This window comes from Plecotus auritus (assembly GCF_963455305.1).
Source record: "Plecotus auritus genome assembly, chromosome: X".
Taxonomy (NCBI): Eukaryota; Metazoa; Chordata; class Mammalia; order Chiroptera; family Vespertilionidae; genus Plecotus; species Plecotus auritus.
The window spans coordinates 54,786,047-54,801,593 of NC_137784.1; the positions used below are offsets into that span (position 1 = coordinate 54,786,047).

Here is a 15,547-nt window from a genome sequence, read left to right on the forward strand (position 1 = left end):
ATGAGTTCCCTGTAAATGTTGGAGATTAAACCCTTATCATTGATATCATTGGCAAATAAGTTCTCCCATGCAGTGGGCTTTCTTGTTGTTTTATTGATGGTTTCCTTTGCTGTGCAAAAGCTTTTTATTTTCATGTAGTCCCATTTGTTTATTTTCTCTTTAGTTTCCATTGCCCTAGGGGCAGTATCAGTGAAGAAGTTCCTTCGGCATATGTCTGAGATTTTTCTACCTGTGGATTCCTCTAGTATTTTTATGGTTTCCCGTCTTATGTTTAAGTCCTTTATCCATTTTGAGTTTATTTTTGTGTATGGTGTAAGTTGGTGATCTAGCTTCATTTCTTTGCATGTATCTGTCCAATTTTCCCAACACCATTTGTTGAAGAGACTGCCTTGACTCCATTGTATGTTCGTGCCTCTTTTGTCAAATATTAATTGAGCATAGTGATTTGGGTCGATTTCTGGGTTCTCTATTCTATTCCATTGATCTATATGTCTGTTCTTGTGCCATTACCAGGCTGTTTTAAGAACAGTGGCTTTGTAATACAGCTTGATATCTGGTATTGAGATCCCACCTACTTTGTTCTTCTTTCTCAGGATTGCTGCAGCTATTCGGGGTCTTTTTTTATTCCAGATAAATTTTTGGAAAGTTCATTCTAGGTCTGTGAAATATATCATTGGTATTTTAATGGGAAGTGCATTGAATTTATAGATTGCTTTGGGTAGTATGGACATTTTGATGATGTTGATTCTACCAATCCATTGACATGGTATGTTCTTCCATCTGTTTATGTCTTCCTCTATGTCTTTTTTCAGTGTCCTGTAGTTTTCCACATATAGGTCTTTTACCTCCTGAGTTAAGTTAATTCCTAGGCATCTTAATTTTTTTGGTGTGATGGTAAATGGGATTGCTTTTTTAGTCTCTCTTTCTGTAAGTTTATTATTGGTGTATAGAAATGCCATAGATTTCTTGGCATTAATTTTGTATTCTGCTACATTGCCAAATTCATTTATTAAGTCTAGTAATTTTTTGATGGAGTCTTTAGTGTTTTCTATGTACAGTATCATGTCATCTGCGAATAAGGACAGTTTTACTTCTTCTTTTCCGATTTGGATGCCTTTTATTTCTTCTTCTTGTCTGATCCCAATGGCTAGTACTTCCAGCACTATATTGAACAGCAGTGGTGAGAGTGGGCATCCCTGTCTTGTTCCTGTTGTTAGGGGAAATGGTTTTAGTTTTTGCCCATTGAGTATGATGTTGGCTGTGGGTTTGTCATATATGGCTTTTATGATGTTGAGGTATGATCCTTCTATTCCCACCTTGCTGCGAGTTTTTATCAAGAAAGGGTGTTGGATTTTGTCAAATGCTTTTTCTGCATCGATTGATATGACTATGTGGTTTTATCTCTCAATTTGTTTATGTGATGTATCACGTTTATTGATTTGTGAATATTGTACCATCCTTGCATTCCTGGGATAAATCCTACTTGGTCATGTTGTGTGATCTTTCTGATGTACTGCTGGATTCGATTTGCTATAATTTTGTTGAGGATTTTGGCATCTATATTCATGAGGGATATTGGCCTGTAATCCTCTTTCATTGTGTTATCTTTATCTGGTTTTGGTATTAGGGTGATGCTGGTTTCATAGAATGAGCTTGGAAGTGTTCCTTCCTCTTGAATTTTTTGGAATAGTCTGAGGAGGATAGGTTTTAGTTCTTCCTTGAATGTTTGGTAAAACTCCCCTGTGAAGCCGTCTGGCCCCAGGCTTTTATTTGCTGGAAGCTTTTTGATGACTGCTTCAATTTCTTCCATAGTTATCAGCCTATTGAGATTTTTAGAATCTTCCTGAGTGACTTTTGGAAGGTTGTGTTTTTCTAGGAATGTGTCCATTTCCTCCAGGTTGTGTAGTTTGTTAGAATAGAGTTGTTCATAGTATTTTTTTTTAACAATCCTTTGTATTTCTGTGGGGTCTGTTGTTATTTCACCTCTTTCATTTCCGATTTTGTTTATTTGGGTCCTCTCTCTTTGCTTCTTGGTGATCCTGGCTAGAGGTTCATCAATCTTGTTTATCCTTTCGAAGAACCAGCTCTTGAAAAAAACCTTACATTTTATATCAGTAGAACAAAGCTCAATAAACACTTTTTATTAAACAAGTGAGGTAAAGCATTATTAAAGCTAAAATTTAACTAATGGGAATAAAAATAGTTATTCTTTTTTTTAATTTACTAACTGGTTGTTAGCAAACCCAAATCCTATGTACACGTGGGCAGAAGTAATGTGTTCAATTTATTAGCTTTCAAGACCAAGTCAGTGGTGTGTAATCCCTTGAGTGAGCTTTGATAGTAATAGGAATCTCTTAAAAAAATCAAATTGTGAACCAGATAGATAGTGCAGTTTTTATTTTATTTATTTATTTTTTAATTTCTTTATTAAGATATTACATATTTGTCCTAATCCCCCCATTACCTTCCCAAACACCCCTCATGCCCCCACCCCCCTGTTGTCTGTGACCACTGGTTAGGCTTACATTCATGCATATAAGTCCTTTGGTTGATCTCTCCCCCTTACCCCCAACATCCCCTACCGTCCCTCTGAGGTTTGACAGTCTTATTGATGCTTCCCTGTCTCCGGATCTGTTTTTGTTCATCAGTTTATATTGTTTATTATTTCCCATAGATGAGTGAGATCATGTGATATTTATCTTTCTCTGCCTGGCTTATTTCACTTAACATAATGCGCTCCAGGTCCATCCATGTTGTTGCAAATGGTAGGAACTCCTTCTTTTTTAGTGCAGCATAGTATTCCATTGTGTAGATGTACCACAGTTTTTTAATGCACTCATCTGCTGATGGGCACTTAGGCTGTTTCCAGATCTTAGCTATGGTAAATTGTGCTGCTATGAACATAGGGGTGCATATATCCTTTCTGATTGATGTTTCTAGTTTGTGGGATATACTCCTAGAAGTGTGATCACTGGGTCAAATGGGAGTTCCATTTTTAGTTTTTTGAGGAAACTCCATACTGTTCTCCATAGTGGCTGCACCAGTCTGCATTCCCACCAGCAGTGCATGAGGGTTCCTTTTTCTCCACATCCTTGCCAGCACTTGTCGTTTGTTGATTTGTTGATGATAGCCATTCTGACAGGTGTGAGATGGTACCGCATTGTCGTTTTGATTTGCATCTCTCAGATGATTAGTGACTTTGAGCATGTTTTCATATGTCTCTTGGCCTTCCTTCTGTCTTCTTTCGAAAAGTTTCTGTTTAGATCAGTTGCCCATTTTTTTATTGCATTGTTTATCTTCCTTTTGTTAAGCTGTATGAGTTCCCTGTAAATGTTGGAGATTAAACCCTTATCGGTGATGTCATTGGCAAATATGTTCTCCCATGTAATAGGCTTTCTTGTTGTTTTGTTGATGGTTTCTTTTCCTGTGAAAAAGCTTTTTATTTTGATGTAGTCCCATTTGTTTATTTTCTCTTTATTTTCCATTGCCTTAGGAGCAGTATCAGTGAAGAAGTTCTTTCAGCATATGTCTGAGATTTTTCTACCTGTGGATTCCTCTAGTATTTTTATGGTTTCCCTTCTTATGTTTAAGTCTTTTATCCATTTTGAGTTTATTTTTGTGTATGGTGTAAGTTAGTCTAGTTTCATTTTTTTGCATGTATCTGTCCAATTTTCCCAACACCATTTGTTGAAGAGACTGCCTTGACTCCATTGTATGTTCATGCCTCCTTTGTCTAATATTAATTGGGCATAGTGATTTGGGTCGATTTTTGGGTTTTCTATTCTATTCCATTGATCTATATGTCTGTTCTTGTGCCAGTACCAGGATGTTTTGAGAACAGTGGCTTTGTAATACAGCTTGATATCTGGTATTGAGATCCCTCCTACTTTGTCCTTCTTTCTCAGGATTGCTGCAGCTATTCGGGGTCTTTTTTTATTCCAGATAAATTTTTGGAGAGTTCTTTGTAGGTCTGTGAAATATGCTGTTGGTATTTTAATGGGGATTGCATTGAACCTATAGATTGCTTTGGGTAGTATGGACATTTTGATGATGTTGATTCTACCAATCCATGAACATGGTATGTTCTTCCATCTGTTTATGACTTCCTCTATCTCTTTTTTCAGTGTCCTGTAGTTTTCCGCATATAGGTCTTTTACCTCCTGAGTTAAGTTTATTCCTAGGCATCTTAATTTTTTTGGTGCGATGGTAAATGGGATTGCTTTTTCAGTCTCTCTTTCTGTAAATTCACTATTGGTGTATAGAAATGCCATAGATTTCTTGGAGTTAATTTTGTATTCTGCTACCTTACCGAATTCATTTATTAATTCTAATAATTTTTGATGGAGTCTTTAGTGTTTTCTATGTACAGTATCATGTCATCTGCGAATAAGGACAGTTTTACTTCTTCTTTTCCGATTTGGATGCCTTTTATTTCTTCTTCTTGTCTGATAGCAATGGCTAGTACTTCCAGTACTATATTGAACAAGAGTGGTGAGAGTGGGCATCCCTGTCTTGTTCCTGTTGTTAGGGGAAATGGTTTTAGTTTTTGCCCATTGAGTATGATGTTGGCTGTGGGTTTGTCATATATGGCTTTTATGATGTTGAGGTATGAGTCAGATGCTCCCTGTGTCCGCACTGAGAATCAAATAGCAGAGTCTCTGTTGCTTGGTGCTACCTTGCACTGAAAATCAGGGTCCCTGTGTGTGCATGTGCCAAGAATTGGAGTCACTGGATCTTAGTGTGAATGTACTGGAAATCAGGGATCTCAGGCTCATGCAATGAGAAACAGAGTCTAGTTCAGCCGTGGGCAAACTACGGCCCGCGGGCCGGATCCAGCCGGTTCGGCTGTTCTATCCGGCCTGCGGAGCCGAAAGAGCGGAGGGTTCTCTTGCTCTCCCCTCCGCTCCTTTACTTTGAATTTATATTAGTTCACACAAACAATCCATACATGCTTTTGTTCCGGCCCTCCGGTCCAGTTTAAGAACCCATTGTGGCCCTCGAGTCAAAAAGTTTGCCCACCCCTGGTCTAGTTACTGGTGCTCATTGCTGCCTCTTGCGTGGAGATTCAGGCTCCCCGATCTGCTTGGGAGACAGGGTTGCACAGTTGCACTGTGTTGGCAGGAGGTCCACTCTTGCCCTGCGGAAAACAGCCTCTGTGTGTGCTTGCCCTGAATCAAAGTCAGGTGGCACTGCCACTCAGTGTGGGTGTGGGGTCTGGTCCCATGGGTGTGCACTGCAGGAAACAAACTCCCCGTGTCCATGCACCCAGGCTGAAATTCAGCGCTGCCCCCTTGTGTGTGCATGGAGTCTGGTCTTGGGGAACAAACTCCCTGAGTTCTCACGTTCAGGTTCAAATTCAGCATAGCCTCCCTGCTTGGGTGCAGGGTCTGGTCTTGGGAAACAAACTCCCCGGGTTCACGCCCCCAGGCTCAAATTTAGCACTGTCTCCCCACGTGGGTGAGGGATTTGGTCGCAGAAAACAATCTCCCCAAGTTTGCATACCTCGGCTCAAATTCAGCACATCCTCCCTGCCTGGGCGTGGAGCCTGGGTGAGGGAAACAAACTCTCTGTGTTCTCATGTCCAGGTTCAAATTCAGAGCAGCCTCTCTGCTAGGGTGCAGGGTCTGGTCGTAGGAAACAAACTCCCAGGGTTTGCACCCCCAGGCTCAAATTCAGCACTGTCTCCCTGCATGGGTGCAGGATCTGGTCGCGGAAAACAATCTCCCCAAGGTCGTGCGCCTATGCTCAAATTCAGCACAGCATTCCTGCCTGGGCACAGAGCCTAGTTGCAGGAAACAAATTCCCCTATTTCGCGCATCCAGGTTCAAATTCAGCGCTGTCTTTCTGCCCTGCATGGGTGCGGGATCTGGTCACAGAAAACAGTATCCCCAAGGATGCGCACCTAGGGTCAAATTCAACAGTCTTCCTGCCTTGGCGCGGAGCCTGCTCGTGGGAAACAAACTTCCCGTGTCCCACGCCAAGGCTTAAAGTCAGGTAGAGCTGCAACTGCTGTGTGTGTGTGCAGAAAGCCCTATTGTGTGCCTGGGGTCTGGCAGTTCCTATCTGCTGTCGTGGGGGGCGGTGGGGGAGGGGGATTGGCTTTGTGACTCACAGAAATCTGCAGCCGGGGTGCCTGGAGTCTTGGTGTCTGCCGCTGTGGTCGCAGGTCTTCTACCAGAGCGGCTGTAGAGTCCCGGCTTGCTACCAAGACCAGACTGGGTGGTGGCAAGGCTAGGATCCTAGTCTCAAGCAGTTCTGCTTTTCAAGATGGCATGGTCTCTATGCCACCGGTGTTCTCCCTGGAGTGTTTGTGGTGGCAGCAGGGTTTTGCCGTCTAAGACTGCCCGGATTGGCAGCCCCTTGGAGGACCTGCAGGGTCTAACTGTCCCTATTTCATTCACATACACACACACTCAGGTCCACACACTACTATATCGCTCCCTCACTCTCTCATACACTCTCCCTCCCTACCTTCCTGCCAGTTGCCATCTTTTTCCCCCCAATTATTTCTTTAGACTAAATGCCTAGAAAAGGAATGAATGGTCAAAGGGCATTCATACTTGTATTAAGCTTTCTATTGTCAAATTGCCCTCCAAAGTGGTGTACCAATTAACTCTTCCTCCTGCAGTGTGTGAGGCTTTCCATTGCCCCAGTTCTTATAAACACAACCATTATCATTACTTTCAGTCTTTGTTGTGTATTTTGAATGTAGGTTTGTTACAGAAGACCAAAGGAAACTAAGGATGCTTGAAAGAAAAGGAGGGACACTGTTTAATACGCCGGTGGACTCAGGGAACAGCCTTGGGGCTTTCCTTTATATCTCCCTGTGGTCTTGGGTAGCAGGGTTACGTTGGAATTAGCCCTTTTTAGCCTTCTCAGGTTCATTTTCCTTGTTCTTAATTTTAAAAGCAGATAATCTGGCTGTTCAATATTTTGTTTCCCTCAAAAATACTGAAATAAGTTGCTCTCTACTAGTGTTTGGCTTTCAGTAATTTTCTTTGGCTCAGGGCTCCTGATAGAATTAAGATTGCCCACCTCTGTTCTACAGCCTTCCTTTCCTCAATCTGTGTCACTATGTTGTTGGACAGCTATCCCTCTGTACCTCATCCCACACTCCACTAGTACATTGTAGCAGCTTTCTAGTTGCCACTAATCTTAGGTACCAACTGCAAAGTATGAGTTCACCTCTAATTGTTCCATTTCTGCCAATATTCCCATCATCATCATCATCTGCATCTATAATTACTTTATAATTTCCTATACATCAACTCCTCACAACTGTCCTATGAGTTAAGGTTGGGCATGCATAAGTCTGGGCTTTGGAGTCAAACAGGCCTGGCTTGAAATCCTGGGCCATCACTTAACTACTGTGAGCTCATTTTCTCTGCCTGTAAAGTGGAGATAATACTTCAGAGGAATGCTGTGAGGTCTAAATAACATACATAGAATTCCTAGTGCAGTCCCATTATTGACAGGTGAAATAACAGGCTCAGAGAACTAGAGGTATTTATATAAGTCACATTCAAGCCCAGGTATTCTGACCCCAGAGAATTCTGTAACAAATACCATCTAGCTTTGCAGAGCATGGAGGGACCTGGAGAGTATTATGCTAAGGGAAATAAGCCAGTCAGAGAAAGACAAATACCATATGATCTCACTTATATGTGGAATCTAATGAACAAAATAAACTGATGGACAAAGTAGGTCCAGAGGTATTGACTCATGGAACAGACTGACAGATCTCAGAGGGGGAAGGGTTGGGGGGACTGGAAGAGATTAACCAAAGAACTTGTATGCATATATACATAGCCCTTATACACAGACAATAGTGTGGTAAAGACCTGGGATGGGGCATGGGCGGGGCAGAGGTGGGCCAATGGGGGGAGAAATGGGGGTCATCTGTAATACTGTCGATAATAAAAATAATAATAAAATAATAAATTAAAAAGAGCTAATTTAATCTTATAGAGAAATAAAGACTTTTACATACACACACACACACACACACACACACACACACACACAAGCAAACGATCACAGAAACAACTGAAGTCTCCCATGTGTAGTTCCCTGATCCCATTCCCCTTCCTCCCTTCATCTTCCTTCTCTCCTCGCCCCACCCCATTTCTGTCCACTAGCCCAAATTTGTTTATTATTCCCATGATGTTTCTATATTCCTACTTTATATTTATATATCTGTGAGCAACTTTGGTATTGTTCTACATGCCTTTAAATTTTATAAACATAAACTTTTATAAGCATATCATTGTGCAGCTAGCTTGTTTTACTCATTATTTTTTGAGATTTAACCATATTAACACATGAAGTTCTAGTTCATTTATTTGAATCTCAGTTTAGTATTCCATTATATAAATACTAGAGGCCCGGTGCACGAAATTCGTGCACGGGGGTGTGTGTCCCTCAGCCCAGCCTGCACCCTCTCCAAACTGGGACCCTTCGAGGGATGTCCGACTGCCCGTTTAAGCTCATCCCTTTCACAATTCAGGACTGCTGGCTCCCAACTGCTCGCCTTCCTGCCTTCCTGATTGCCCCTAACTGCTTCTGCCTGCCAGCCTGATCACCCCCTAACCACTCCCCTGCCAGCCTGATTGATGCCTAACTGCTCCCCTGCCAGCCTGTTTGCCCCTAACTGCCTTCCCTTGCAGGCCTGGTCACCCCTAACTGCCCTCCCCTGCAGGCCTGGTACCCCCCAACTGCTCTCCCCTGCAGGCCTGAGTCCCCCTGCAACTGCCCTTCCCTGCAGACCCAGTCACCCCCAACTTCCCTCCTCTGCAAGCCGGGTCAGCCCTAACTGCCCTCCCCTGCAGGCTTGATCACCCCCAACTGCCCTCCCTTGCAGGCCTGGTCCCTCCCAAATGCCCTCCCATGCTGGCCATCTTGTGGTGGCCATCTTGTGTCCACATGGGGGCAGGATCTTTGACCACATGGGGGCAGCCACCTTGTGTGTTGGAGTGATGGTCAGTTTGCATATTACTCTTTTATTAGATAGGATAGAGGCCTGGTGCATGGGTGGGGGCCGGCTGGTTTGCCCTGAAGGGTGTCCTGGATCAGGGTGGGGGTTCCCTTGGGGCGTGGGACAGCCTGGGCAAGGGGCCTGTGGTGGTTTGCAGGCCAGACACGCCCCCCAGCAACCCAAGCAGAGGCCCTGGTATCTGGGGTTTATTTATCTTCTACAATTGAAACTTTGTAGCCTGGAGTGGAGCCAAGCCTTCTGCTTGCTCCGTGGCGGCAGCCATTTTGGGGGGGATTTATGTATCTTCTATAATTGAAACTTTGTAGCCTTAAGCAGAGGCCTGGGCCAGCCAGGGTGTGTGGAAAGCTTGGCTTCCTCCATCGCCATGGGCAACCCTAGCCTCCTGCTCTTTCCAGCTCCGTGGCTGCTGCCATTTCTGTTTGGGTTTATGTATCTTCTATCATTGAAACTTTGTAGCCTGGAGTGGAGGCCTGGGCCAGCAAGGGCAGGTGGAAAGCTTGGCTTCCTCCATTGCTGGGGAAACCCAAGCCTCACTCCTGCTCTCTGTGGCCCTAGCCATCTTGGTTGGGTTTATTTGCATATTTGCTCCTGATTGGATGGTGGGCGTGGCTGGTGGGTGTGGCTTGTGGATGTAGCAGAGTGATGGTTAATTTGCATATTACTCTTTTATTAGATAGGATAGCACAACTGTATTACCCATTGACAGATATTTTAATTATTTCCAATTTTATACTATGACAAACATTGAGGCAATGGGTATTTTCATATGTATCTCCTGGTTCTGATTCCCCTCTGACTTCTCTGCTTTGCTCTAAACAAGGCAAGGGTCAGCAAACTTTTATGTAAAGGGCCAAAAAACAACTAGGCTTTGCGAACCATTTATTTTCTCTTGCAACTACTCAACTGTTCCACTGTAGTGTGAAAGCAGCCACAGATAGCATAAAAATGAATGAGCATGGCTGTGTTCCAATACAACTTTATTTATAAATACTAAATTTGAATTTTATATAATTCCCACATGTCATGAAATATTATTGTTCTTTGATTTTTTTTCAAACATTGAGAAACATAATAATCATTCTTAGCTTATGGGCGATAGAAACCAGGTAGCAGGCCAGATTTGGCCAATGAGCCATATTTTTCTGACCGATGGTCTAGATGCCCACATCAAGGATATAAAGGAGTTCTCTGAGGCATGCCTTCACCCACTTCCACTGTCCAAGCAAGGACTGGGGTATAGGATTGGCATGGGAAACGTCTGTGGGTCACAAAGGAGAGGCTCTCAATAACCCTTTGGTCTACTCAGACTCTGTGAAGCTGGTGATTTAGAAAGTACAGTTTGCACCCCTGGAGCCAGGCCGTGGCCCCTGAACTTAAACCATCTGCAACTTTCTTCTGTCAGCTCAGCCCCTACAACTTCAGGCCTGGATGGAGAGGGAGGTTTGTGACCCCACTTCTTGCCCTCTACCCCACAGCCCCTCTGAAACCCTTTCTTCACTGATTTACTACTTGGGTAGACAGGGATGGAAGCCAGGTGGCAACAGTGCTAAGGAAACAGGAATTTTAGGTCTTGATCTTGGCATTCTCCCTCCAACCTTATGATGGACCACTCTCTTCCAACTTCAGGTTCACTACCATGGCCAACCCATCTCTGTCAATGTTGCTATCAACAACTCCACCAGCAAGATCATAAAAAAAAATCAAGATTTCAGGTTAACTTCTTTTCCTATCTCCCTGCACCTGTTCCCGAATCCATAGATCTTTTCCTAAAACTCTTCCCTACTTACTCAATCTGCATTCATCCAGGCTTTTCCTCCAATTCAGACTTATCAAAATACTTATCTTTGTCTGTGAGCACATCTTAGTGCACCTGCATATTGTATAAGGTCACATCTGAGGGCAGTGAGTTGGGGTCTTGAGGATGACTGATTAATTATACTTATGTGCTTTTCCTGGCTGTTTAGTTGACCAGATCACAGATGTTTTCCTGTATTCACTAGATAAGTACACCAAGACAGTGTTCATTCAGGAGTTCACATGAGCTGGAGCTGGGGCCTGGGTCAGAGAGCCAAAGGTTGGGGTAGTGGGAGAAGGGCTGAGGGCTAGAGGCAGAGGAAAGTGTTGGGGAAAGTAGGAAGTGGGTAAGAGCACAGGACTGAGAAAGATCAAAGTGAGGGTTGACCTGGATAAAGGGAAGGATTTCCAGGAGAACTAGAGGGAATATACCCACAAGAGGATCAACAAAATACTGGTAGAGGGCAGGGGCATAAGGACTTCCCATCAGAGCAAATTGTTCCCACTCTCCACAGTTAGATATGTCAGGTCTCTTGGATACTCCAGTAAGTTCGTGCAATTGTGAAAGATACTATTGGGAATAAAAGTATACTTAGTTGGCAAGCTTAGCCTAAGTTCTTCTCTTCTTCTCCTTTCAAAGGGAGACAATAGATGCTAACTCCAGCTTCTTCAAGAGCTTTGCAGTAACCCCACTCCTGGCTGCCAACTGCTAGAAACGAGGCTTGGCACTGGATAGCAAACTCAAGCATGGTGATAACAATCTGGCTTCTAGCACAATGTAAGTTTAATGCGACTCCCAGCCTCCATTTTATATATGCATGTTATATATACAGTTGTGAGGTTTCACCTTCAATAAAGCCTACCTATTTTTTAAATGTCCCTATGTCAGTGTTCAGCGATCCCTCCGGCCTAAGGGCAAACAGTAAGCTAAATAATGCCCATGGGATCAATGGCAGGCTTAGGTCATAGGCAGCAAGAAAGGAAAAAGTGGAGAGAGAAAATTCCTGTTGTATAATATTTCACAGCTCACAAAGGTCTTACTATGTTTTCTTCATAAGAATCCCAGGGTGCTCTTCCTCCATGGAGCATGCCTGTACCATCCCCTTTCCCATCTCCTTCCCATCCCTCTGCTGTCCCCCTGCCCCCCCACAACTCTTCCCTAACCTCTAAGTGCTCCCATGAGACGTGTAACCAGGGGAGCAATGAGTAGCAGCTCAGTCCCAGGGTGCTCTCCCTTCAGGGAGCACTCCCCCTTGCTATTCCCTCCCTCCTCTCCTCTTCCTCCTCTCATCCTCCCTGTAACATCTTTTTGGTTTCAATCATATAACCCAAGAGTTCAGAGTCATTGTCTCTCTCAACTGGCCCACTCCTTTCTTGGAATGTATTTTCAATAAATCCCACTTTACTTTACTTAAAAAAAAGAAGATTCCCAGTAAAGTAGGCTGTAAAGTTGTTGTTGTTCAATTTTATACTTAAGGACCCTGAGGCTAAAAGAGTCAAAGGAATTTGTCCAAGCATGCAGAGATAGTAAGTGGCAGAGGTGGAAAGGATTCTAGCACATGTCATCTGGTTCTAACACTGTGATCTTTACAGTATCTACTCTCTAGGGAAGATAGAAATGCATGAAAGATTAGGAGATGAAAAATGGAGGAAAAGGAAGACAAAAAAATGAGAAAGATATGATACAAATTGATAGAATTCTATCAAGTCATTCATTTGGTCTTTTGACTTCAGAGGCCTTAGTGCTAGATGTGTCTCCCAGGAAAAACCATCTGACATGCGTTCATTCCCTCCTGCCTCTCCTCATGCCTCATCATTCATGTAGCTATAGATTACTAATGCTAGAAAGATCCTTAGAAATTATCCAAACAGCATTATTTTATAGAAGATCAATATCCCCAATCAATGAAGACTTTCCCAAGAACGTACAGCTTTCTTTGTCTTATTTTTCAATCATGGTTTTTTTTTCTTTATTGAGCACCTATTACAAAATACAAAAAAAATAAGACAATCTCTGCTTTCAGTCAATTTATGGCCTAGATGGGGAACAAAGAGGAATGCAAATGCAATCTAACAGTTAAATGTTAGTATAGGTGGTTCAGATTATAGATCCAATAGAAGCTAAAAGAAGCCAACATATCTGGAGAGGGTTTCCTGGAGGAGATAGAATGAGCTAGATCTTAAAGAATGTGTAGAATCCGCCCTAGCTGGTTTGGCTCAGTGGATAGAGCATCAGCCTGCGAACTGAAGGGTCCCAGGTTTGATTCTGGACAAGGGCACATAACTTGGTTGCAGGCTTGATCAGGGCTCATGTGGGAGGCAACCAATTGATTTCTCTCTCTCACATAGATGTTTCTCTTTGTGTGTCTCTCCCCCTCCCTTCTACTCTCTCTAAAAAATGGAAAAATATCTTCAGGTGAGGGTTAACAACAAAAAAAAAAAAAAAAAAAAAGAATGTGTAGAATCTGGATAGCAATAGAGGAAGAAAAGAGCATTCCATTTGGGAGCATAGCATGAGCAAAGGCTAGAAGATGGCATGTTTTGGGCATGGTGAGAGGATGGGTCCATTTAGGTTGTTTCCCAGGTATTAGATAATTAGGACAAAAAAGATTAGAGAGGCTGGGTGGGGCAATATTGTTAAGCAGAGTAGTTATATTCAGAGAGGTAGGATTTTGAGAGGGTGACATGGTAAAACTGCATTTTAGGAACAGAAATGTGATCCCAATGAGTAAGAGAGAGTAGAGCTTGGGAGACCTGTTGGAAGACAAAAGGTGCACAGGAAGGGACTGGGGGACTTGATTAATTCCTCCCCTTCCCCCACCCCCACAAACACACAATGAAAACTACCACATCCAGTCTTCGACCTGGAATGAACAAAGAGCTTCTGGGGATCCTGGTGTCCTACAAAGTCAGAGTCAATCTGATGCTGTCCAGTGGAGGGTGAGGGAGGGTTCAGGGTCTGTCTGGGCAGGGGTTGAGAAGCTGAACATTTATCTCTTCTGTTTTCCTTCCAGTTTGACTGAGCCAATCAAGCTGTTCCCTACCCTTCTCCCAGATCAGGTTCCCTGTGAGCTCAGTGAGAAAACCACCTTTCCTTCCAGAAACCCGTTCTGTGGCTAACTTGGTTTTAGGATTCCCTCATCCCCCAGTAAAAACAGATTACTTTTTTCCATTTCCAGCTGCTAATTTTATGGTGTCATTCTAACCTTAGCATCCTAGGCAACCTGACAGCCAGGTAAGAGAGTGTGGGGCGGAGGACCAGGACAAGAGAGGAGGATGAGGAGATAAGGAGACCAAAAGAATGATTAGGGAGTCTGAGGCTATCCCAGGACAGGAAAACTGAGGGAGATAGGATCAACAGTGGGTTTGTAACTCTGCCTTGGAATTCTTACAGTGATGTTGGTGTGGAGCTGCCCCTGATCCTGATGCATTCAAAGCGATCTCATGGTGAGTGACCAGGTGGGACTCACAGGAATGGTGGGCCTTCCTGTTGGGGACCAAATAGTTCTGATCTCATGGATGGGGACTAGCAGTTTGGGTGGAGATAGCAATAGGCAGGTTAAGTGTCTCTAGGTTTTCAGGGGAAGTAGTAGGTGTGTGTGTGTGTGTGTGTGTGTGTGTGTGTGTGTGTGTGTGTGTTGTGTGGGAGGGAGAAGGTTAAAAAGGAAGGGGAAACTTATATGCATAGCCCATGGACACAGAATGGGGTGGGGGTGGAGGGGTGGTGGGGTGGGGGGAGGAGGTGGAAAGGGTCAATGGGAAAAAAGGGACATCTGTCACTTTCAACAATAAAATTAAATATTTTATTTTTTTAATTTTTTATTAAGGTATTATATGTGTACATATCTTATCATTGCCCCCCCCCCACTCACATACATGCCCTCACCCCCCAATGTTTTGCATCCGTTGGTTATTCTTATATGCATACATATAAGTCCTTCGGTTGATCTCTTATTTCACCCACCTCGCCCTAACCTTCCCACTGTAATTTGACAGTCTGTTTGATGCTTTACTGCCTCTCTATCTATCTTTTTGCTCATCAGTTTATAATGTTTTTTATTATCCACAAATGAGTGAGATCATGTGGTATTTTTCTTTCATTGACTGGCTTATTTCACTTAGCATAATGCTCTCCAGCTCCATCCAGGTTGCTACAAATGGTAAGAATTCCTTCTTTTTATGGCAGCATAGTATTCCATTGTGTAGACGTACCATAGTTTTCCGATCCACTCATCTGCTGATGGGCACCTAGGCTGTTTCCAAATCTTAGCTATTGTAAATTGCGCTGCTATGAACATAGGGGTGCATATATCCTTTCTGATTGGTATTTCTAGTTTCTTAGGATATATTCCTAGGAGTGGGATTACTGGGTCAAATGGGAGTTCCATTTTCAGTTTTTTGAGGAAACTCCATACTGTTCTCCACAGTGGCTGCACCAGTCCTTTTTCTCCGCATCCTCGCCAACACTTGTCGTTTGTTGATTTGTTGATGATAGCCATTCTGACAGGTGTGAGATGGTATCGCATTGTCGTTTTGATTTGCATCTCTCGGATAATTAGTGACTTTGAGCATGTTTTCATGTGTCTCTTGGCCTTCCTTCTGTCTTCATTCAAAAAGATTCTATTTAGGTTCGTTGCCCATTTTTTTATTGGATCATTTATCTTCCTTTTATTAAGTTGTATAAGCTGCCTGTAGATGTTGGAGATTAAACCTTTATCAGTGATAACATTTGCAAATATGTTCTCTCATACAGTGGGG

At 43.2% G+C, this 15,547-nt stretch overlaps 1 protein-coding gene across 1 annotated transcript; it reads left to right on the plus strand.

The window, feature by feature from the left end:
* Positions 1 to 10,190: 10,190 nt before the first annotated feature.
* ARR3 (arrestin 3) lies at positions 10,191 to 14,244 on the plus strand (the record flags this gene model as incomplete). The annotated part of the gene is given in 12 exon segments (XM_080653084.1): positions 10,191 to 10,229; positions 10,325 to 10,363; positions 10,367 to 10,369; positions 10,373 to 10,435; positions 10,622 to 10,687; positions 10,689 to 10,707; positions 10,960 to 11,032; positions 11,430 to 11,499; positions 11,503 to 11,567; positions 13,646 to 13,729; positions 14,001 to 14,024; positions 14,184 to 14,244. Coding segments are annotated over 12 exon segments (606 nt in total).
* Between the last annotated feature and the right edge of the window lie 1,303 nt (positions 14,245 to 15,547).